This window comes from Nicotiana tabacum, chromosome 19 (assembly GCF_000715075.1).
Source record: "Nicotiana tabacum cultivar K326 chromosome 19, ASM71507v2, whole genome shotgun sequence".
Lineage (NCBI taxonomy): Eukaryota > Viridiplantae > Streptophyta > Magnoliopsida > Solanales > Solanaceae > Nicotiana > Nicotiana tabacum.
In genome coordinates, this window is record NC_134098.1 from 89,993,343 (window position 1) to 90,018,036 (window position 24,694).

The 24,694-nt window shown below is 37.4% G+C and overlaps 2 protein-coding genes across 3 annotated transcripts; both read left to right on the forward strand.

Annotated features, from left to right (window-relative positions):
- Positions 1–13,252: 13,252 nt before the first annotated feature.
- LOC107800143 (alpha-L-fucosidase 2) lies at positions 13,253–19,918 on the forward strand. 2 transcript variants are annotated; one of them, XM_016623299.2, is made up of 10 exons: positions 13,253–13,764; positions 14,110–14,255; positions 15,287–16,128; positions 16,256–16,388; positions 16,736–16,894; positions 17,347–17,571; positions 17,741–17,842; positions 17,980–18,115; positions 18,956–19,151; positions 19,435–19,918. In XM_016623299.2, exons 1-10 carry the CDS (start codon positions 13,548–13,550, stop codon positions 19,739–19,741), a joined length of 2,463 nt encoding a protein of 820 aa, XP_016478785.2. In that variant the 5' UTR covers positions 13,253–13,547; the 3' UTR covers positions 19,742–19,918. The 2 variants fall into 2 exon arrangements, 1 of the variants encoding a protein (XP_016478785.2); XR_001651303.2 differs by having other exon boundaries at positions 13,258–13,764; positions 17,980–18,780.
- Positions 19,919–20,782: 864 nt separating this feature from the next.
- On the forward strand, positions 20,783–23,751 carry LOC107800144 (uncharacterized). Its single transcript, XM_016623300.2, has 4 exons — positions 20,783–21,059; positions 21,486–21,595; positions 21,839–21,906; positions 23,495–23,751. Exons 1-3 carry the CDS (start codon positions 20,920–20,922, stop codon positions 21,859–21,861), a joined length of 273 nt encoding a protein of 90 aa, XP_016478786.1. The 5' UTR covers positions 20,783–20,919; the 3' UTR covers positions 21,862–21,906; positions 23,495–23,751.
- The last annotated feature ends 943 nt before the right edge of the window (positions 23,752–24,694 follow it).

A 24,694-nucleotide genomic window follows, 5' to 3' on the forward strand; every position in this document is an offset into this window, starting at 1 on the left:
GAGGAGCTAGTTTCAGAGAAAGGAAATGAAGCAATGAGTTGTGCACTGAGTTTTGGAAATTTTCTAACTGATTATGTTTGTAGCTGTACATAGCTTTATACACGTGTTACTATCAACATAATTAACCGACCCTTTTGACAACCCCTAATTACAGTTATAACAAACTAGCTAACTTCTGTTAATACACCTAACTACAGTTACTCTGTTAATACACCAAACTATAGTTACTACGCCTCAGTTACTTAACCAATCCCAATCTCAATAGATATCACTAAAAGTTTCGAGATGAAAGAGTATTTCACCTTGTGACTTGAGTTGGGGAACAATTTTCTTGCTAGTCGCACCTATGATTTAAAAATAGTAGCTGTGCGTTTAGTTATCATTTTCAGTTTCCGTATCAATAAATTTTGCGGTACTTATATGGTAATTCAATTATTTGTCTATACCTAGTCTAATATGAAATAACAATACATATATAAGCAAAAATGATTCTTGGGAGTTAATAATGTATCGCTTGTTGCCTAACTATGTAATTAAAATGCACAATAATAGCTAGGCGGAAGGAGAAAAATTATGAGGCTAGTGCGACTTAAATCGATTTGCTCCCATCAGTAGTGGTGTTTTACTATAATTGGCCATGTAGATTATTAACGGATATTCTAAACAAATATTTTTATGATTAAAATTATTAAATATTTTTATTAAGAGACGTACAGTAACTATACAAGACAGTATAATTTAAGATAAGAGATTGATAATAAAAAATCATAGGTAATGACTACTTCTTTCCGAGCTCAATGACAATAATACTCCTAGGGTGTCAGATGAGACGTACTGTTTTCGTGCAAGAAGGTTGTTACAAGTCCCTATCACAATATTAATACAAGCAGATAAATTCACCAAGGCAAATACTTGCAAATACTTACATGGGCGTCAATGGAAGGAGGCATGATATTCACTAAGGGGTCAAAAAAGAAAAAGTTAAAAAATTGACAGGAATTATGGCCAATGGGAATTGAACCAGCAACTTCACAAAAATTTTGAAATTCCTTGACTATTGAGCTATGCTTAATACACTGTACATACGAGGCAAAATATCCGCCCATACACTATGAGATGAGACGCGAGGCAACTGCAGAGGCGGACCCAGGATCTGAGCACGACGGAGGCATCATTGTATACTAATCACTAGCGATAAAATTCGGCATGCAATTTTTTGAAAACTTAATGATTATGATGACTTATCATCTAAGTATATATAAACAAAAAGAAGATTTAAAAAAAAAAAGAAGCACCGAACAGAAAGAGATTTCTTCGCAAAATCAGTATTATGGGAAGAGAAGGTTTTGATTAAGCATCTTTTACACTTTAAAATTTCTAGTTTATTAATTTAAAAAAGGGGGTCAGTGATCAAAAGAGCGTTCAGACTTTAAATTATCAAAAACTTACTCAAAAAATCAAGATTAAGGGTATGTTAATAGTCAAAGAAGTGAAGAAGAGTCTCAAACTCTTAATTGTCATTGTCGAGTTGGAGTCAAAGTAATTGTTATAGAAAGTTGTGGCAAAAGAATTTATATTTTTCTATTTGCAGAGCGATAAGTTGCAATTTGAGGCTTTTAATTTTAAGAGAGGGGTTTGAAAAAGAAAAATTAATGAAGTTGACTGTTATGTGTTAAACTATAATTGAATTAAAAAATAAATAAATATAAAAATAAAGAAATTTGCTATTAAGTGTAAGATAGAAAGGAGAAGAAAAAGCAAGAACTAAGATAGGAAGGAGGAGGAAAGGCTGGAGCGGGGTTTCGAACCCACGACATTCAACAAAGAAGGAAAATTGTGCACTCAAGCAAACCACTTCGTCAGTCAGGCTTTTTGTATTTGGGGGCACGAGCAAATTATTTAAGGGTTTCATCTATATATGTACAGATATATATGACATATATATACAGAGTATTTGTCGAGTCTAACGGGGTCCCGTGACCCCTCAACACGCAATGTCGGTCCGCCTCTGGGCAACTACTGTGAGAGCTGACACGAGCAGTCTGGTTTTGTAGCTTTTACAAATGTGGCAAATGGAGTTTTGTGCAAATTAAAGCCATGAAAGGATCATAAATTCTTGAGTCCGGAACCAAAATGTGATTCTTTTAGACTCAAAGAACCATAATATGTGAAAAAATAAATTAGCCACCATAATTTGTATAGCGCGGTTATTCACCGCGCTATACCTTAACAACACGTTTGTCCGTTAAGGTATAGCGCGGTAAATAACCGCGCTATACTTAATTATTGGGCCCGCCAATAATTCTTCTAGAGTTAACTGACACACCAGTAATTCTACAGGGTAAAACGCAGTGAAATAATGCGCTATACGTAAAAGTTGGGCCCTTCTGTACTTAATTGACAGACCAATAATTCAACTGGGTATAGCGCGCATATTTAAGGTGCTATACATCAATTTTTTTCCTTATTTAAAGAGTTTCAGGATTTTGTAAAACTCCATTCAGAATCCTTCAAGTCTTCCGAAATATTTGTTCGTTAAATATTTGTTCGTTAAGTTATTTTGCATTTTGTCATAATGTATGAAGAGCGAAGAATTAGGGTCTTATTATATTGGGAGGGGGTATGAGGTTGTGGTGGAGAATAACTCAGTACACTATAGTTGTTCTCCACAGTGTCATGTTAAGTTTCCACTTACAATGGATTACGATACATTGGTATCGTTGTTATGTAAAAAAATGAGTGTGAGCAAACGTTCAGAGAACATTAAAATAACCGAAAGATATCTGTATTCTGTTACTCCGCAAGGGGTTGCTGTCAACCTCTTTCAGATATGAATCTATCTGATTCAGAAGGGAAGAACTTGCATCAGTATCTCAATTTCAATTCAAATATGGGTTTGATTCATACTCCATGTTCTGAGAAAGATTTATCATCCGAAAAGAGGAAAAAACGGAGTCTTTGTCTAAAAAAATACGTTCAGAAAGGGCAGATGTATAGAACCTCCCATTCTTCTACTCTTTTCCGGAAGTCGATGACTATTCATAGCTATTACCTTGACACCAAAGAAGAGTTCGACCCAATGCTTTATTTCTGTCCTAGTTGATCCTGATTCGATATTAGAAGTATATTGATTTTTCCCCAAGCTCGCCTCAATCTTAGATTTTTCCTTTATATGCTTTAGTAGATAGAAAGACTCTTTGACGGGCTACTCCCCAAGCAGAATAACCTCACTGTCTCCCGAAACAGCCTAGTCACACAATGCAATTGGAGACAGGAAGTTTAGGAGGTGTCACCGTCAATCACGTAAGATAAGAAGTGACCTCAGTCTTCAGATCCTATGTGTGGCACACAGACGAATCTTGCCGATGACTCTTCACAAGTAGGCGCGACGTCGATTTGAAAAGAAAGCAAGATGATTATTATCTTATCTTTATCTACTTAAAAACACTGCTTGTACGAGTCTTAAGTGATTCCAGGGCTGGGATCACGAACGGACTTCAGTCACCTTCCACCCCCAACTAGAAAGAGTTCCCTTTCGGCCAGGATAAATAGCCGAGTTCAAAGGAGAGAGTTATCTCGCGCCACTAGGTATTCTCTACCTAGCCACCTGTCTCGCATTCGGGTAGAGGTAGGCTCTTGCAAGATGCAAGATGCTTAAAGCCTTTCGAGCTGATTTAATTCGTTCTCAATAGCCACGAGATGATCATCTTAGGGTGATCCTTTTGTCGACGGATGCTCTTATTACACTCGTAGTCTCTGAAGGATGAGAACCAACTATGTAGCATCTACATCGAGAATTCAAGTATTGTATACGTCATTAGTCCGATCCTTTGTAGGAACTACCCGTAATAACAATTAAGGTGAATCTGTTTATCATAAAGAGATTTGTCGTTCCTGACCCTACTTCACCTTAATTATTATTTGAACAAGTAAAAGTTCTATCTTGGTCCGAGTGGGGATAGCATTTCTCTTCTGCATGTCCATGGAGTTTTGAAAAATACAAACATCTCAGAGATAGATAGAGAGGTAGGAATTTCTATAACGAACCGCACTCTTTCGTATATGTCAGGAGTCCATTTATGAGAAGGGGCTGGGGAAAGCTTGAACCCAATTCCTACGGTAATGAATATGAGCGTGTTATGCTGAGTTTAACATCGAAAATGATGAAACTCTGAGAGATTTTTTGAGGACTCTGGATGAACATCCGGAATATCTTGTGATAAAAATGTTGGAAATGTACGTAAAGGCTGAAGACGTTCGCAATAATGAGGTTCCGCAAAGTAGGGATAGGCCTCAATCATCGGGTAGTTATTTTGGAGCAGTTTTAGCCGAACAGGTTCCGGGTGAAAGAGTTTGTCCTGATCTAAACTTATCTCCACGGGCGAATGAGGAGCGAGGAAATAATTTCTCCCCTAGTTTACATAATCCACAAGTCGAGTGGTAAACTTTAATTTTTTTTGTGTTACGATGTTGATTTTTATGTATTGAATTTGTATTAACACTCATATATTCCACAAGTGGTACTGGCCAGATATGAATTTTACAAGTTATGAACCAATACCCAGTTGGAATATGCCTAGTTTTGGTATGTTGGATCATGGTGGTCCATTCAGGAGTCATCATCAACAAGATAATGTCCATTATAGGATATCAACACATTATGATTTGTAAGTGAAGTGATAAAGATATATGTAAAGTTTGGATCAATTTGAGAAACTCATTATTGTATTGGTTGTGCAGTGACAACGAGCAACTTGAAGGTCCTGTCCTTACTCAATTGCCCGAAGATGACATATTTAATCGGGATCTGGCAGATGCACAGAGCCAGGAAGAGAATAGTGATTATGTATCACGACCCAATTTCTCCTCTGCTGGGTATCGTGATGGCACATAGTCTTAGGGACTAGGTAAGCCTAACATTTACTGAATAACAACAATAATAAATAACATCTAACAACTTTTGAAATAGAAATCTCTATAAAATTTACAATTCTCAAAATCGGTAGTACAAGTCACAAGCTGTACAGAGTTTACTACAACTTCTAAATACGATTGTTTGGAAATAAGTAAAAATAGTGCGAATACAAAATAGGATGGTGACTCCAAAGCCTGTGAACGCAGCAGGTTTACCTTGAGTCTCCACAGCAACAATCCGGGCTGCTAGCTATTGATAAACTGACTTTGAAATACCTGGATCTGCACAAAAAATGTGTAGAAGTGTAGTATGAGTATACCACGGTGGTACCCAGTAAGTGTCAAGCCTAACCTCGGTAGAATAGTGATAAGGCCAGGTCAAGACACCTACCGAACATATAAACATGTGCAGGATATAACATAAAACTAACAAGGAAGGAATATCAAGCAATACCAATAGCAAAAAGAAATCGGATTGCAAACAGTAGTAGCGACAAGGAAAACACAAATGGCAACAAGAAATAGCCAAGTAATTAAACAACAACATAGTTGGGATACAGATAAGTGTAAATGTGCTCAAGTAGGGAAAACGATGTCAACTCAACCAATCAAATCATTTCTAATACACGATTCCAATAATTCCAATTCTCATAATCTCATACCATAAATCACATCTTCCAAACCTTTAACACACACAATACCTTATGCCCACATCTTTCCATCTCACTTTACACGGTAAAATTCACGTGCTACTCGATACATAATATCCGTGTCAAATGCTAATTAAGATGTGCAAGAAATTCCATCTATATATCATAAAGTAAATTTACAGTTTCTAGACCAAATAAGAAATCAGCGAGAAAGATGAGTTTATTTTAGAAATCATTTGAGTGAAAAAAAATAATATTTTCAAATAAAATACAACATCGAATAAACTATTGCATTTAATATGGAATTTATTTTAAAATATAATAACAATTCCTTTTTAAGTAAAATAAAAACTTCAGACAGATTAAGGAGATTAAGTTGAGAAATCAATTGAAATAAAATATAACAATTATTAGAAATAGTAAATACTGAAATATACGGCGAGTTCTAACTCAAAAGTCACACAAGGTAGCATGATATTATTTCTTTTATTTTAAATCACTATATTACTAACAATCCAGTAGGGCGGGAAGTAATGACTCAATGTAGTAAATTCACCTTGAAAATCAATTCACCAGAACGATAGTATTAGGAAAAGAGCTCAGGAAATGACGGCAAGGCAATAAGTCAATGACAATAACTCAACCCTCAGAAAAACAGTGACAACCGGAATTACAAATTCTCAGAGTCTCGTACGAAGGAACTGAAGCCAATACGATAAAGCAGGGAATACAAAATATAAAATATGTTGCGGCGCGCAACCCGATCCCACCATATAAGATCAACTTCATAATTCACCCTTATTTCACCATAATAATCCATCCTTATTTCACTTGTTGCGGCGTGCATCCCGATCCCACCGTACAATATCAATATCAATATCATAACAATAAATAAAATATGTTGCGGCGCGCAATCCGATCCCACCATATAATATCAATATCATAATTCACCCTAATAATCCACCCTTATTTCACCTGTTGCGGCGTGCAACCCGATCCCACCGTACAATAACAATATCACAATATAAATATCCTCCTTTATTCTACCACCTCCCTTATTTCACATGTTGCGGCGTACAACCCGATCCCCCGTACAATAATTTAAATCAACAATAACAATTCAATAACTAAATTTACCAAAATTTCTACAATCAAGGGTATGAGTACACGGCAACAAGGGAACCACGTAAAATCAAAGGAATACAACAACCTTTACAAAATGACAAGACATGTAAGGCACGTGATAACTAAGCAGACAATCACAATAATTTAGACATGTAGCAGATATGCACATAGTCATAGAAGAACTCAATAATTAAGAGGTAACAAGGCAATAAGGAAGGCAATAACTTCAGCTAAGGCATCTAAGGGCCAAACAACAAGTAAGAGATACGATAAGTGCTAACAACGTCAAATAGAGCATGTGAGAGTAGCCTAACAACGAGATACCTCATGTTATGACAATTTAATCAAAGGCATGGGAAGAGACTAGACAATCTAAACCGGTCAATACCATATATAGACCGTGTACCCACCCATCACCTTACGTACACGGCTTTCACAAAATAAGATAGCACAATTAACTCAATTTCTAAGGGGTGGTTCCCCCCCCCCCCCCCACAAAGTTAGACAAGACACTTATATCAAAGAAGACAAACCAATACTCTAAAATGAACTTCTCGGGTGAAATGACCTCCGGACGGCTCAAATCTAACCAAAATAACTTCAAAGCACAAATAAAACTCAAGAAACTATTCCGCATCATAAAGGCTTAATCTTTATCAAACTCTAAAAATTGACCCCGGGCCCGCACCTCGGAACCCGATAAATTTTACAAAACCCGAACACACATTCCGATATGAGTTATACCATACTAAAATTATCAAATTCCGAAACCAATTCGTCCCTTAAATCATGATTTCTCATTTTGAAATATTTCTTCAAAAACCTCCATTTTTCTCAACTCAAAACACAAATTAAATGATAAATAAAGATAAAATCATGGAATATAATAAATTCTATGTGAAGAACACTTACCCAATCGATTTGCTTGAAAAACCCACAAAGAATCGCTCAAAACCGAGCTCCACAAGTCAAGATATGATAAAAATGGCCTAACCCTCGATTTGAAAATCTTATATTCTGCCCAAATGATTATGCATCGCGAACGCGGAGGAAGGATCGTGTTCGCGAAGAAGAAAAATGAGGCTGCCAAGAAGTGCTTCGCGAACGCGAAGACAAGCTCACGAACGTGAAGACAAGCTCGCGAACGCGGAGAAGAAATAATTACTTCCCAGAATTAGTGCTACGCGGTCGCGAACAACATATGTGATCACGAATAAGGAAATTGATGGCCCAAGAACTGAGCTACGCGAACGCGAAGGAGGGAAAAACAGACCTTCGCGATCGCGAATAAAATCACGCGAACGCGAAGAATAATAATTCATTCTCCACAAATTGCACTATGCGAACGCGGAAGAGGTGACGCAAACGCGATTAAGGAAACCAGATGGCTGAAACCAGCAGTCCAAAAATAGAAGAAAATAGCCCGTAGCCCATCCGAAACTCACCCGAGGCCCCCCGGGACCCCGTCTAAACATACCAACAAGTTTCATAACCTAACAGGGACTCGCTTGAGACCTCATATCACATCAAATAATGTTGAAACTACGAATCGCACCAAGAATCGAACTTATAAACTTTCAAATCTTCCAACTTCTAAAACCCATATCGAAACCTACCAAATCAACCCAAAATGTCGTCAAATTTTGCAGAAAAGTCATATTCAACACTACGGACCTTCTACAACTTCCGGAATTGGATTCCGACCCCGATATCAAAAAATCCACTACCGGTCAAAATCTCCAAAAATTTGACTTTCACCAATTCAAGCCTAAATGAGCTACGGACCTCCAAAACACAATCCGGATACGCCCCTAAGTCCAAAATCACCCAATGGAGCTAACGGAATCGACAAAACTCCATTCCGAAGTCGTCTTCATATAGTTCCGACTACAGTCAAAATCCTAAGGCTTAAGCTTTCATTTTAGGGACTAAGTGTCCCAAATCACTCTGAATTATCTGGTAACTGAATTCAACCACACATGCAATTCAATACACATAATACGAAGCTTCTCAGGGTCTTATGCCTCCGAACAAGACTTAAATTCTCAAAATGACTGGTCGGGTCGTTACATTATGACAAAAATACTGATGAGTCTGAAGATGACACACCCTTCCCTGATGAGGGTGATGATGATGAAAAAGAGAATGCTGAACCTGATTTGACGAGGGAGCATGCTCCACCTCCCATTAGACCAAGAGTGTATGAGTCCCACGTGTCATTTCATTCAAGGAAGATTCCCTACCATGTATTCATGGTTTACGGGTTGTAATTGGATGCTGCGTGCGAGGAAGCTGAAAACAAATTTGTGGGTTGTGAGTAAATACATTGGCACCCACAATTGTGAAATGGACACATTCAGTGGGAATCATTTTAACTTGAATGTTGACTTGATTTCTCTTGTCTTGATTCCACACATTGAAGCGTCCATAAGGTACAAGATGAAATAGGGTATAACATCTGTCCACCAAGTATATGGGTGTATCATTACCAAAAGAAAGGCATTTCTCGGGCGCAAACGTGCGTTTGAAATTGTTTATGGTAACTGGGATAAGTCCTTTGCATCTCTACCCAGGTACATGGCCGCATTGCAACACTTTAACCTCGTTACTGTTGTTGAATGGAAGCTTGAGCGGAGTCCGTAAATACCATAACGTATATTCAGATATGTGTTATGGGCATTTAAACCAGCCATTGATGGTTTTGTGCGTTGCCGGCGGGTAATATTCATAGACGGCACTCACGTCATGGAAAGTATGATATTAAGTTGTTGATCGCCGTTGCAGTAGATGCTAATGGAAGTATATTTCCCCTAGCATTTGCTATTTGTGCTAATGAAAGCCAAGATACATGGACATTATTTTTGTACCACTTGAAGGAGCACGTTGTCAGACAGCGTTCAGGTATTTGTCTAATATCTTATCGTCATAGCGGTATTTTAAGTTTTGTACAGAATTTCCGTGTATGGAAGGAATCGTATGCCTACCATCGTTACTATGTGAGGCACCTGAAGGCCAACTTCCAGAGAGCTTATCCGAATAAGGACTTGCATGATTTAATGTGGATGGCTGCAACAGATCACCAAGAGTGTAAATTTAAGAGGCGAATGGAATTGATCAGGCAGGAAGACCAAGGAGCTTATACTTGGTTGATGCGACATGAGCTTGACAAGTGGACTTTGCATGCGGATGATGGTAGAAGATGGGGAATTCTGACTACAAATGTGTCAGAGTCTTTCAACGGGTTATTGAAGTCTGCACGTGGATTGCATGTCACTGCCATGGTGTGAATGTCATTCAAGCAGATGGCGGAGAGGTTTGTTGAAAGGTCTAGAGGTGCATCCTCATTGATGGAAAGGGGTTTTGAATTCATGCCAATACCAATGAAAAGATTTGAGAAATACAGGAAGCAAGCATAATGGCATTCATTTTTGCAGTATTGCAACGAGCAAAATATTTTTGAAGTTCGAACCGCTATCCATCATAACCGGGGAAATAATACACACACCGTCAATGAAACCAGAAGGTTATGCTCATATGGGAAATGGTCTGTTTATCACATGCCGTGCTCACATGCCATGAAGTACTTTCAACATACAAGTTTCGCGACAACGAGGTACGTTAATAAAGAATATAGTGTTACTGCATACTTAAACACCTATAGTGGACAGTTGCAGCCAGTGGGTGCTGAGCATTATTGGCCACTGGAACCATTTAAAATGGTGTGTAGCAAGGAGTATGTCTGTCAACGACAAGTGCAGAAAAGAACGCGTATACGGAACTAAATGGATGTTGGTGATACCGTTTATGCACGTAAATGTGGCATATGTTCCCAAACATGACACAACCACCGTAAATGTCCTTCAGTGGTTTGGATAGCAGTGGTAGTTCAGCTCCCGGTGGAAGTTCATCCAATGTGGCCAACTATCAAGGATACACGTAGTGTTTTGTTGCAGTAATTTATTGTAATAAATGTATGTAAATGTTCAGCTTGAAAAATATATGAAATAAAAATTATGATTCCAATAGGGTTAAATCTATTTGATATTTAGTATTAATACTTCAGTACAACAATTTAACATACCACCCCAAGAAAAAAAATAATAGTCATTCACCAAGTAAACTTAAGTATACATGTACCTGCGCGCCCTCCAGCAAATCCAAAAAATCCCTTCAATAGGAGAGATTATGTCGAGCCTCGACCTCGCATCTATAGCCTCGCCTATCAATCCACCTTCTAGCTAAAGGGAGAAACGGTGGAGGTGGTGCATCCGGAGCGATGGGTGGTAGAGATAGCTGCAACTGCAGGAACCGCTCCCAGGCCCAAACCTAATATACAATGTGGACGCAAAGTTTAAGGTATATTTTTACTATGTATGTTTTAATCATGAAAATAATTAACTATGTTTTCACCTGCAGCAGCGAAAAAAATCCGGCAATGTCTCGTTGGGTGCCCATGCTCGCCCCACACATCTGCCTATACAAGTAACCTAGAACATCTGCACCCCAGCTGTAACCAGGTAAATCATCTAGCCGCTCAAGATGATGAAGAAATCTAAAGCTGACTAGGTTTCCCGAAGTGTTCGGGAACAATACCTCACCAAACATAAGCAGCATCAACAATCTCGTGTACCGGTCGATATGGAGATCCTGTGTATCATCTGTAATGTCCGCATCCATCGCCTCCAGATGCAGCTGGATAGGCGTCAATTGCAAATGACTGGCCCCACTCAATGCAACTTCCTCCGCTGGTTGGAAACCGGTGAGCCACTGCAACATCTGTAGGTACTGCAATCCCGTATAATCTCTGAGAGCATGCCGGTAAGCTACAGAATGTCCATCATCCAGCAGCCCATAAAGAACCCCCACGTCCTGAAGCGTGATGGTAGCCTCGCTAATGGGTAAATGAAACATGTGCGTCTCCGGTCGCCACCGCTCTATCATAGTCGTGATCAACGACAGGTCCAACTGCAACCGGCCGATCTCTATGATCCTATAGAAACCCGTATCCTGAAGGCGTCTGACTATATGGGGATGGAGTGGGTGGGCCCTAAGAAAGTCCCCCATATGTACGAAGACCTATGCTCGGCCTGTAGCAACAGTAGCTCTAGCGATGCAGGTCCGGGATGCACATGCGGAACCTCCATGACGACTACCGTAAATTGAACAATATTAATTAAAGTATTTTTCTTTTTTATTGCTTAACATCTTTAAATATATTGCAATATCTTTAATATTAAAATTTATTCGATATTTTTACTATATTGTTAATTAGGTTGATACATTTTCTATATTATAATTTTATATTTTATATGTTAGTTTATTATTTTATATGTTACTTTATTATTTTATATGTTAATTTACTTTTTTATATGTTTGTTTATTATTTAATACGTTTGTTTCTTATTTTATATGTTCGTTTATTATTTTATATGTTAAGTTTATTATTTTATATGTTTGTTTGTTACTCACCTATTTTTTACTGTAATAAAATTAAATAATTAATTTTCATAACTATACAAGATTTAATTATTAAATATTTATATAACAATACTTAGTTTGACAAATATTGTTATTTTCTAATGTTATTTTCTTACGTTTGTTGACTAGAATTCGAGAGAGTTTGTGTTTGAAGTGCCAACTTTTTTCAGATATTTTTGGGTTTAACAGATAGTTAAATGATTAATTTCAATAACTACAAAGATACTACGCTAAAGGGCACTACATTTTACTACGCTAAAAAGCACTACATTACAAATACGAGCACTACATTAAAATTACGGGCACAACATACCACTACAGGTAACTAAAGTCACATATTCATATATGTACAATAATAACATCTAAATAAGATTAATTATTCCTAAAATAATAATTTATCTATTTTACTAATCTTTTAGCAAATAACTAATCTAAACCGGATAAAAATAATAAATTAATTTAATCATAAAACAATCACGAAAAAATATATAACAAAGTAAAAATTAACTAATTAATATTTTTTTAACAACTAATAACAATTTCTCTATTTTACTAATTTTTTTATCATACTAATAATATAATCCGGATTAAAAACAACAAATTAATTAAATCGCAAAACAATCACGAAATAACATAGAACACAGTAAAAAGAACTAATAGGCATTTTTTATATATGAGTTTTAACAAAAAATAAATCGGAATACCTCGATTTTAATTTTTTGGAAAGTTGAAGATTTGGTGATTTGGAGCCGAAACGAGCAACACATTACGAGATAACGCCTTAGATACGATATGAGATCGAGAATCTATACTTTTTGTGGGACCGGTGGGCTCCAACTGAGTTTTTTTGGTTTAAAATGGTGGGGGACCGCTGGAAAGGAGGGGCGTGTTCTAGTTCGCGTCTGTGAGGAAAGGAGACTTGCACGCTTTTTTATCTAGGTATAGCGCAATATATATGCACGCTATACCTTCCCGCCTAATTAAAATTCAAATATAATATGATATTTTATCGCGCTATACCTTAACGGCTTTGAGTCCAAAAGAACTGCACTTTAATTCCGGACTCATAAATTCTGGGACATACATGTCATGTGCAGTGCAGTAGAAGAAGAAAACTGGGCGTCACATTCTTTTGCTGTCACCATCTCTTCGTTACACACCAGCACCAACCGCCCTCAGTATTCTGTCCCTACGTCACATTTGCCACACTTCAATGTATCCTTTGCTCACTTCACGGGTTGAGTTAAATTTTGAAGTGCTTGGAATTTACTGCACTCTCAAGTTTCAAAACACTACTTTAATCATCACTTACTGTGCTGAAATAAAAAAAGTGACTTCCTTTCTTTGAGTCCTAATTGAGTCACTTCTATTGGAGTTTCAATGGAAGATTGTGAATGGGTTCTTGTAAAGGAGCCCACAGACAGAGATATATGGAACCCAAGTTTGAAATATGGTGAGGAAAGTTCTTCTTTGAGGCCTCTTGAGATAAGGTTTAATGAGGCAGCTAAGCATTGGACTGATGCTCTTCCCATTGGTAATGGCCGGCTTGGTGCTATGGTTTGGGGTGGTGTTTCATCTGAAATTCTCAATCTTAATGGTAAGCTGCAGTTTTCCTTGGTAATGCATGTGCCTTTCATCTGTAAATATGGTTACTTGGGTTTTACTCGTAAGAAATAAAGATATTAACCCAAGTAAAACCTTCTAGGGATTTTAGAAACAGGGGCAGGCACAACTGTGATAAAGATTTTCTTTGAGAAATTCCTATTAGAAAGGAACTGATATTAGCTTGTAGTTGCTTTTGTGTAACCATTCGGGGAATTTATATTTTTCGACCCGTTTAAACATGTTTTATTTAACCTTTGATTTTAAAGAGCTATCTTAGAGTATTTTGGTTTTAGGCAGAGAGCATTACAAACTGAAATTTCTTTTGTGGTTTGTTTAGAGGACACACTCTGGACTGGAACTCCTGGGGATTATACTAACCCTGAAGCTCCAAAGTCATTGGCTGAGGTCAGAAAACTTGTTGATAATGGCCAATATGCAGAGGCTACTGAAGCAGCTGTACAACTGACGGATAATTCCCCTGATGTGCGTTTCTTGATTAGCTTGGTTTTTATTTCGCATCACGTGTTCGTCCTTTGTTTGCATCAATCAACTTTTAATGGTTTGGTTTTGATCTTTGGTGTAAAATAATAATTTTAAAAAAAACCCAAAGCCTCATTGTTAAACACATAGATACTCTATTAAGCGATGAGAAAATTTAGTGAACTAATGAAGAGATAACCACTATGAAGAAAATAGTTCATTGATGTTGAAATTTGATTTTCCGTCTCTCTTTGTTTAATTCTATGTTTCACTTAAATGACAATGTTACCAAATAGGTACAAATAATGGAATAGAGCGGGAACTTTACCAAGTTGCATGTTGTGATCACATTAAGAGTTTTATGCTCTATATGTGAATTTTAAGTTTGCATCTGTATGTTCTAGTCCATATTAAAATCCTTCGAAACCACCCACCCACTCCCCTGAAATTATTTAACACAAAGTGAATGGCGTGTGGACGGTAGTTTGCTCTTGTTTCCGAAAAAACAAAAGATTATGGAGTAGTTTGAGTGGTTCCCATCAAGCACTTGCAGAGGGTTAATCCCTGAAGTGGCTAAGTCCCACAACTGTGTTACATTATACCATGAAGAATACTTGCACAGATTCCGACATTAATAAGGCTACTAACTTATATCGATTCGACACCTGTTACATTATGCCTTGAAAAAAGTATGAGGATATTAATGGAACAGTCTGATCTTGCTATTGTTAGTAGCCTTATGAAGGTATTGAGGAATTAATGTAACACGGTTATTAGCCGTTGCAGGGATTAACCCTCTGCTGATACTTGAAGTCCCATTTATACCTTGACTTGCTTAAGCCATGTCCCCTGACACCTAGGGGCTGGCTCTGATGCTTTGGTACAGACAAAGGGACCAACTTTGTAGGAAGTAGATGAGGTTTCCATCTTAAATCTTGAGAAGGTGAAGAAGAATGCACTCTTTAACTGGATTTCCTAGTAACTGTTTTTTTTTTTTTTTGGCTGGGGGGCAATGTCAATGGACAATGATGAAGGTTTACCAGCTCCTTGGAGATATTAAGCTTGAGTTTGATGATTCTCATGGGACATTTCAAGAAGAAAAGTATGAGAGAGTGTTGGATTTGGACACAGCAACAGTGAAAGTAAACTACTCTGTGGGTGACGTAGAATTTGCAAGGGAATATTTTGCATCAAATCCAGATCAAGTGATTGCAGCAAAGGTTTCCGCAAATAGGCCGGGGTGTTTGACTTTTACTCTATCTATGGATAGCAAAATGCATCATCATACTTATGTCAGCGGAAATAATCAAATTATTATGGAAGGAAGTTGCCCAGGTAAAAGAAAGCCCCCCAAAGTGGACACAAATGACAATCCCAAGGGAATTCAATTTACAGCAATTCTTGACTTACAGATCAGTGGAGGCTCAGGTAATCTACAAGTTTTGGACAATAGGAGGTTCCGTGTCGAGCATTGTGATTGGGCTATTATCCTTCTAGTGGCCTCTTCATCATTTAATGGACCTTTTATCAAGCCTGTGGATTCAAAAAGGGATCCTAAGTCAGAGTGTTCAAGCATGTTGAATTCAATAAAGAAGTTTTCATATTCTGAATTGTATGCGCGGCACTTGGATGACTATCAGAAGCTGTTTCATCGGGTTTCACTGCAGCTGTCAAAAAGCTCAGACAGCGACGCAAAAGAAAGTGGTAGAGTTTCGACTGCAGATAGGGTGAAGTCCTTTAAAACTGATGAAGATCCATCTCTAGTGGAGCTTCTGTTCCAGTACGGTCGATATCTACTTATTGCATGTTCACGTCCTGGTACCCAGCCAGCGAACCTGCAGGGCATATGGAACTACATGTTAGAGCCACCGTGGGAGTATGTCCATAATAAAAAAAATTAGTTCCTCTTTAGCTTTTAGTCTGGACCATCTCTTTATAGCGTTAGTTTACGGTCTCTCTTCATATTGTAAAAATTGTTATGAATTCTGCTTTCTCCTTTTCAGTTGTGCCCCTCATTTGAATATCAATCTTCAAATGAACTATTGGCCTGCACTCTCATGCAATCTTAAGGAGTGTCAAGAACCTCTTTTTGACTACACAACATCTCTGTCCCTCTGTGGATGCAAAACTGCAAAAGTAAGAGCTTTCTTCTGCTCATCCTGCATGCTCAACTCTTTGTGAATGTCATTTCTGTGCATAAACATGCTTTGCAGTGCAGGAAGATTTCAATCCTTTCTATCCCTTCTACTATTCTATCCCACCCCACCAAAATGATAACCCATGCACTTGGATCAGCTGTGAAATTTTCTTCTGGTTACTGGTAATATGATGTATGCTAGAATATTTAGGAAACCTTATATTGTACTATCCTCCAGTAATAATGAGTATATGAGTTTATTGCTAGTTGTGACGGTTAAGGTCCTTGACATTTCATGTCATATTATGTGTGCAACCCTCATGTATTTAGTTACAGAATCTTACAGGTGAACTACGAAGCATCAGGCTGGGTTGCTCATCAAGTGTCTGATATATGGGCAAAGACATCCCCAGATCGAGGTCAGGCTGTTTGGGCTCTGTGGCAAATGGGTGGAGCATGGATTTGCACCCATTTATGGGAGCATTATACTTACACATTGGATAAAGTAATAGTCTCTTAATGCAATTTCCATCTCTTTTGCAGACACATTGTTTTATATATATAGGCCTTTTAATTACTTTGCGGTGCAGTTTTAACACTTCCCTTTGTTTGGACTTTTGACCACCTATAGAAATAGAAGGCCAGTTGCTTGACTTAAGCAAATTCTCGGTCAATCAAGGAATAAGAATTGCTTGACTTTGGTTTCTTTACTGGCACATTAATTATGGTAATAAAAGAAATTGAAGCATTATGAAGGGTTTACATGCTACTGCTAATACCATGATCCTAAAAGGAGAAGAACTATGAGAAAAGGATTTTGTATTCTAACTATTTGCTGATCCATCGGAAGCACAAGAATATCATGCTTGCATAAGTTTAGGACAAGCATTCTATTTCCTGAACGTGAAAATTATACTGCAACCATTGTTTGACAGTGCATCTTCTGCAAATATATAGGCGTTTTTGGCAAATAAGACTTATCCCTTGCTGGAAGGTTGTACTTCATTTCTGTTGGATTGGTTAATTGAAGGCCGCGGAGGTTATTTGGAAACCAACCCATCAACCTCTCCTGAGCATGCTTTTATTGCACCGGATGGTAAGGCTGCTAGTGTGAGCTACTCATCAACCATGGACATGTCAATCATTAAAGAAGTTTTCAGTGACATTGTCTCTGCTGCTGAGGTCGATTTTCTTCTTGATTTAGTTACATTTTAGCTTTTTGTTTCTCTTTTCGGCACCTTATTATGTATGTCATCACATATACTTACAAATATGATGCCACATATACCTTACTGAAAAATGAAAATAAAATATTTATGCAACATATAATAAGTTCAGTGTTTGTTAGCAGGTACTTGGAAAAAGTGATGATGATCTAATTAAAAGAGTTCTTAAAGCTCAACCTCATCTTTGTTCAACCAGAATTGCAAGGGATGGTTCTATCATGGAATGGGTATGTGATGAAGCACAGATACCTTACTTGATGGTAGAATGGTCTTCATAGTATTGAGCTGCTTATGAGTAACAAGTTTTAACAAAATTTAATTGAAGATAATGTTATCGTTAGTAATTCATACTATGTAATGGCAGGCACAAGATTTTGAGGATCCAGAGATTCATCATCGTCATGTCTCACACCTTTTTGGCCTCTTCCCAGGGCACACAATCAGTGTACGGGGAACTCCTGCCCTCTGTAAAGCGGCAGATTATACCCTATATAAAAGAGGTTTGTCTTGGGATATGAGTTGGAGGTCATTTCGACTCTTCTAGTTGACTCCTGAAATTGGCTCTAGATTAACTTTTTTGTTGCTTGAAATTTAATAAATCCTACTTCCACAAAGGTTAGAAGGGAAGCCTTGAAGCAACGGTAAAGTTGTCTCCGTATGACCTATACGTCACAGGTTTGAGCCGTGGAATCAGACGTTGATGCTTGCATCAGGGTAGGTTGCCTACATCACACCCACTTAGGGTTCGGCCCTTCTCCGGACCGTAGTAAATGCGGGATGCTTCGTGCACCGGGCTGCCCTACTTCCACAAAGGTGTTCTCCATGTTGTTTAACCTTTGAAAAATTATAGCAATATAACCATGCATTATGGGGAACTCAGAGGTGATGCCTGATCATGAGAAATCCCGCAAACCTTTTACATTCAGAAGATGCTAACACTCTCCAAACCCTTAAACTGTGAGTAATAGTTCTTACTCACAGTTTAAAATGGCAGGATGGAACCTTTTCTGCAAGAACTGCTTTGTAAAGTGAAAATGCTAGGAAATATTGCAACTATGTATGAACCAGAGAAAAAGAGTTCCTGTTGTACAAAAAATAAGGCCATACTATTCCAAAGCGTTTGAGTTGCTTCACGTCACTTTCTTCTTGTTCCTCTCATTTCCTCGTAAGTTCAAATTATGTCATTAAGATGCCATCTGTAGACATCCCAGGTTTAGAGTTCTTTAGCTTTGGTATCACTTTTTTTTATTTAATTTAAATTATAGCTTTAATTTATTTTTTAATTACATGCTAGGCTCATACAACTATTTGAAGAATCAAGACTCTTATTTTTTGAGCAGGGGAGGAGGGTCCAGGTTGGTCAACAACATGGAAAGCCGCACTATGGGCGCGTCTTCATGAGAGCGAGCATGCATACCGCATGGTCAAGCATCTGTTTGATTTGGTAGATCCTGATCATGAAGCCAACTTTGAAGGAGGTCTCTACTCTAACTTGTTTACAGCACACCCTCCTTTCCAGATTGATGCCAACTTTGGGTAAGTTCTTGTTATGAGGTTCCCTGTAATTGTCTTTAGAAAGTTCACTTTTGACATTGTTGATACAACAACAACTATGCCTCAATCCAAGCCGGGGTTGTCTATATGAATTCTTACAGTCCATGGCGCGCTCATCTAATTTGTTTGACACTGTTGTTAACTGAAACTAATGACATGTCGAGATTTCTATAGGAAATTACATAACTCATGACATTTACCTATTTAAACTTGACACGAGGGATGCTGCATTGATGAAGGTGCTAATTTGCACATCTGTTGTTAGTTTTTCTGCAGCAGTAGCAGAAATGCTTGTGCAGAGCACCATGAGAGATTTGTACTTGCTCCCTGCCCTTCCTCGAGATAAATGGCTAAACGGTTGTGTTAAGGGCTTGAAAGCACGTGGAGGTGTGACGGTCAGCATCTGCTGGAATGAAGGAAATCTTCACGAATTCGGCCTATGGTCAAATGGACAGACTAGTACAAAAAGGCTGCATTACAGAGGGCGTACTGTCGCAACAAAGATACTGACCGGCAAGGTTTACACGTTCAACAAGCAGTTGAATTGTGTGAAGACATACGCTCTCTTCTAGTGGTTCCAAGTTAAGCCTGGTGGGAATTTGAACTTATTACATGTTTGACAAATGTTTTATCGGGATAAGGCATAGCACCAAAGTTCTTGATTATTACTATTGTTTTATGGTCCGCTTTAATGGCGCAACATTCTCACTTTTATTTTCTAGCGGAAGGTAAAATTACCATGTTAATAACCGATTTCCCTTTAATTTGGAGGTGATGTTTGCCTTCTCTTCCTGCTACTATAAAGTATTATCTGCTTGTGAATGAAAAGGAACCAGATTAGCGATGGAGTTCCGTACTAAAAGAATTTATTTCATGTTAAAAATAATTAATTTTTAATTGAGTAATTAAATTATTCATCACTATTTAATTGAATTATCATAAATATATTTTGGTAAATGATAGATTTCTCAAAGATCAATTGGGTTGATAGTATTACATTGAAAATGTAGTCGCCGGAATATGTGTTTAGTAGTGTATGTCTCATATTTAAGAAAAAAGAATCGATAAAAAATTAACTTAATTGGTTTGGTTTGATTCCAATATTTGAAGAACCGACTGAATTGGTTTGGTTTCTTTTTAAGAAAAACCGAACCATGGTTTCAAAGAAAAACCGAACCATGGTTTCTTTTTAAGAAAAACCGAACCATGAACACCCTTGTCCATAACAAAATAAATAAAAAGTCTTATTTAATAATTATACAATTTATAAGAAAATAACACATATTAATTAAAGGTTAATAAGAGTTTGGTTTGGGGTTATGACCCAAATTTTAGCCATATTGACTCAACTCATCTTAGCCCAAGTAACTTTTGAGCGGGCTATTTGACCCGCTGAATTATTGATCCAACCCATTTTGGATCGTCCAAAATCGACCAAAACCTCCCATTTGACTTTAGGGTACACGTAAATATTTGTAGCTAACTTCATCCCATGCTAAGGACTATCATGGTTACCCTTGGGTGGAATTTTATGTTCTATATCCATAAGAACGAGTTTTTGGGACAATGTATAAAAACAAGGGGACTGGTTAGCAAATAATCATACTTTATTTGCAAATGAAAATTTCAGCAAGTACACATCCATTTTCCTGGTCATAAGCAGCAGCATAGTATAACCCTAAACCCTAATCTAAACCCTCAAAGACCATTTTGCTGTGTTCGGAGATTCAAACAGAAAATCTGAGCAGCTATGGCTTGGCGTGGTTCCATTACCAGATCACTCGCTAGGGTTTCCACCTCCCGTTCATCTCCCGTCCTTAACCGCGTCCGCACTCCGCCGATCTCCGCCCCTCGTTCCCACACGCGCCGCTTCTCATTCGCCACTCCCAGGTCCTCCTCCATCTGTTTCTTTTTGGGAATTATTGAGTATTGCAACGAAATGGATATAAGATATAGAGAATTTACATATCTGTTCCCAGTTAGTTTGGGGTTGAGGAACAGTAATTGTTGGAATAAGAGAATAAGCAAATGAGAAACAAATTAGACTCAAATTATAGGGAATTTATATAGTTAATTAATGACAACTAGTTTATTTGAGATTGAGGCGTAGTAATTATTGTTACTGAATGAGAAAATAAAACTAGAATTATAGAGGTCCAAATAGAGCAGAATGAATATAGAAGAGTCATATTGTTTTTGCTGTTAAAGTAGCTCCAATATTGTATTTTATATTTGTTTCAACACCCTTATCGCAAAAAATAAAGGAGAATTGTTTTATGACAAGTAGTTTATATCTGATTTGTTATATCTGATTAGGACATTGGGAGCGTTGGGGTGTACACAGTCATTTTTGCCGCTGGTGGCAGGAACTCGATTGACATCTCACTTGACAGTCGACGTACGGGCTTGCTGCGAGCTGTATCATGGTACCTTCCAACGTTCTTGTCAGGATCGCTAGTAGTAACTCTTTGTGAGTCTTGTTTCTGTTTTTTAGGATAGAAGAAATAGAATGATTATGTTTGGAAAGCAGTTTTAGAATCTCTCACATGTTTGTGTGCATAACTAGAATGTTGCTTGCCTTTTTGATTGGTGAACTGAGGGGTGTTCTAGTTAAATATTTGTTTTGTTTGTTGATAATTGGTTGATAAGAAGGAATTGGGGATTTATAGGGAGGAATGGAAAAGATGGGTGATGTCAGCAGCGCTTCCAAACCTCCAACGCGACATTTTGCAGCATTGTAGGTTTCTTATATTCCACCTTCTTTTTTTGTGGTTTTTGATTGATAATATAATAGTATCTTAAGTAAGCAATTCAGCATTGTTGATGCAAAAAAATTGCATTGAGTCGGAGAAATGATGGGTCTTCAGAATTTGAGTGTCCAGTATGTGAAATGAAGAGTTACTTTCTCAATGGGAGCTATTCACCTATGTCTATGATTTGCAGTTTTATTTGTGTTGTTACTCTTCTTTCTTATGGTAAACCTTATCATGCCTGTTTTCTGCATTGTAAATTTTATCTGTATGATCAAAGCTGGTTGGTCAACTTAAGCCTAACGTAATCGTTGGTGTTTCAGGAACTAGTAGGTTCTAGACAGTTTTTGTTTTTCTGCTCTTTTCTTGTACTTCTACACCTATGTAAATTTTTAAGTAGTTATTCCAATATATTCCTATTCCTTTTGTGGTATCGAGATAACGGAAATTGCCTCATAGTTCAAGACAGTTTCTTTTTATTGAGAGTATAATCCATAAGTAGTTCAATCGAAGTATATAGTGTAGTTCAAGAGGTGACCTATAAGTTATGGAAGACTGCTGTTCAATTGTTTTCCATGGACTAGTAACATAGGATAATGAAGTTATCAACAGTTAACCTAACTGGTAATATCTTTGGTAGTCAAATGGCATCAACAACAATCAAGCAGACATCAAGGAAGTAATCCAAAGGGCATTAAGATTCTAAACAATACTTAGCTAAGTTGGGAGGGGAAAAGAAATCACCGCCGGGGATGACTGTAGCTAGACAAGTTGGAAGATGATCTTTATCATGTATTAGATTTCCTATATTTGAAAAAATCCTTTAGTGCCCAAACTAGGGTTTTTCTGATTTGAATTCAATCAGATTTAAGATGCAACTATGGTCGCATTAGGAAGATTGGAATGCAACTATAAGCAAGGGGATTATGATACGACTGAATCTGGTGTAATGCGTAGCCATTTATTTGTTATAGACAAGCAAGTAAAGTCAGCCATATGTTAAGCCAATAAAAATGTAACTAAACATTTAGGTGGGGGAGATGCCCAGGTATGGGTTGGTAAGTTGTGAGTTGGTTCGCATTAGGGAGTGGTGGTTTGAAAGAAGTAGACGGTCGACACCATTGTATTTTACTAATAATCTTTAACTAAGACCTATTATGAGCTACGAAACACCAAATAGTAAGATTTGGGAATTCAAGATCCCTTATTGCTACCAAGCCACCTATATACAACAGGCGGTACTTATGTACAACAGACATAAAACAGTGTCATTCCCAACTACAGCTTTGTCGGCTTACCTAATCCTATCATGTGGAACTATCTTATTTGGGCTCGAGAGGGATTCTAAGGTCAGCCAAAAGATATACAACAACAACAAGCCCAGTAATTTAAAACTAGTGGGGGAGGGTAAGATGTACGCAGCCTTACCCCTACCTTAGAAGGACAGAGAGGTTGTTTCTGATAGACCCTAAATTGCATAAGTTGCTTTTGAAACCTAGCACTATTAGAATTGTTTTAGTAGTTCTATACACTTGCATTGACTAACACAGATACCACATGATTTGTTTCTACCAGGTACTTGAACACATTACTGGAGCAGCACAAAGTGCATGAATATTATGGTGGTCTTGGGGGGTAAATGCATCTGTGACAATCTGTTTTGGATGCACAGAATAATAGCCGTAGTATTTGTTATTCATATTCCAAAGAGAGACTAGTAATATCTTTTGCTTGGACCTTGTGTTTAAGTTTGAAACACGAGAGCAAGTCTTTGGGCTTAGTGCTCATTCGTGCTTGACCTATCTTATGTATGCAATTTAAAACGTTTCTTATTCTGCTTTTCTTTAGCAATCTTGTTTGATGTCATTTTACCAGTGCGGTTGATATAAGGTATAAACTGAGCCAAGGTTATGTTCTCTAATATGCGCGTACTTTATGAGCATTTTTGGCCTTTACGTTGGCCATATTTTATTGTTAGTGCAACGATACACTTGAGGGTTGAGCAGATTTGGTTCTTTGGTAGAACAACTGTAGAATCTTTCCTTCTATGACCTATGTTTTGGTGTAGATCTGCAATCATTTGTATTCAACACCTAAGCTGAGAATGATTTGAAGTTATATCTCGATGATGTGAAAATGAGCAAATGAAGAAATAGCTTGTAAAGTCAAAACTCAGAAGCACTTGTCAAAAAAGAAAATCGGAACTCGCTTAGAATAATATTCTGGTTTTGATTTACCGCTTCAAAAGAGCGACTCTTCATTTGAGATAGCGTAGAATTGTATTTTCCTTTTTTTATCTGCTTTTTTTTGCTTCCTCATTTGATGTATCTTTGAGGGTCTTGTAATGCTTTAGGTAGGATTAGCAGCTGTAATGTGGGATGAGTTGTATGACCAAAATCTAAAGTTTGTACATGCAATCATGGAAAACGTGCCTCTCTTTTCGCTTCTATTGTACATTAAAGAGGGTCACGTTATTAGTAACCGTGTGAACTGTGAACTGTGAACTTGAACATGAAAATCTTGGCGATATGATAGTTTGGTCTTCTACAGCCTTATAGCATGTTTGGCCAAGCTGAAAAAATTAGTTTATTTTGAGAAGTGCTTTTTAAAAAATTACTTTTGAAAAAAAATAATTTGCTTTACAAAAAATACTTTTATATGTCAAATTACAAATAAAGACATGAAAAGATTTGTTTAATAGTTAATATTATATAAGTAGATAAATAATTACAAATTTTTATTATTAAAGATAATAATTAAAATTTTATTTTATTT

Coding starts and splice junctions, on each gene's coding strand:
- LOC107800143 (XM_016623299.2), top strand. CDS start 13,548: ATGGAAGATTGTGAATGGGTTCTTGTAAAGGAGCCCACAGACAGAGAT. Junction 14,256..15,286: donor TGACGGATAATTCCCCTGAT/GTGCGTTTCTTG, acceptor ACAATGATGAAG/GTTTACCAGCTCCTTGGAGA. Junction 16,389..16,735: donor GTGGATGCAAAACTGCAAAA/GTAAGAGCTTTC, acceptor AGAATCTTACAG/GTGAACTACGAAGCATCAGG.
- LOC107800144 (XM_016623300.2), top strand. CDS start 20,920: ATGGCTTGGCGTGGTTCCATTACCAGATCACTCGCTAGGGTTTCCACC. Junction 21,060..21,485: donor TTCTCATTCGCCACTCCCAG/GTCCTCCTCCAT, acceptor ATATCTGATTAG/GACATTGGGAGCGTTGGGGT. Junction 21,596..21,838: donor TTGCTGCGAGCTGTATCATG/GTACCTTCCAAC, acceptor GGGGATTTATAG/GGAGGAATGGAAAAGATGGG.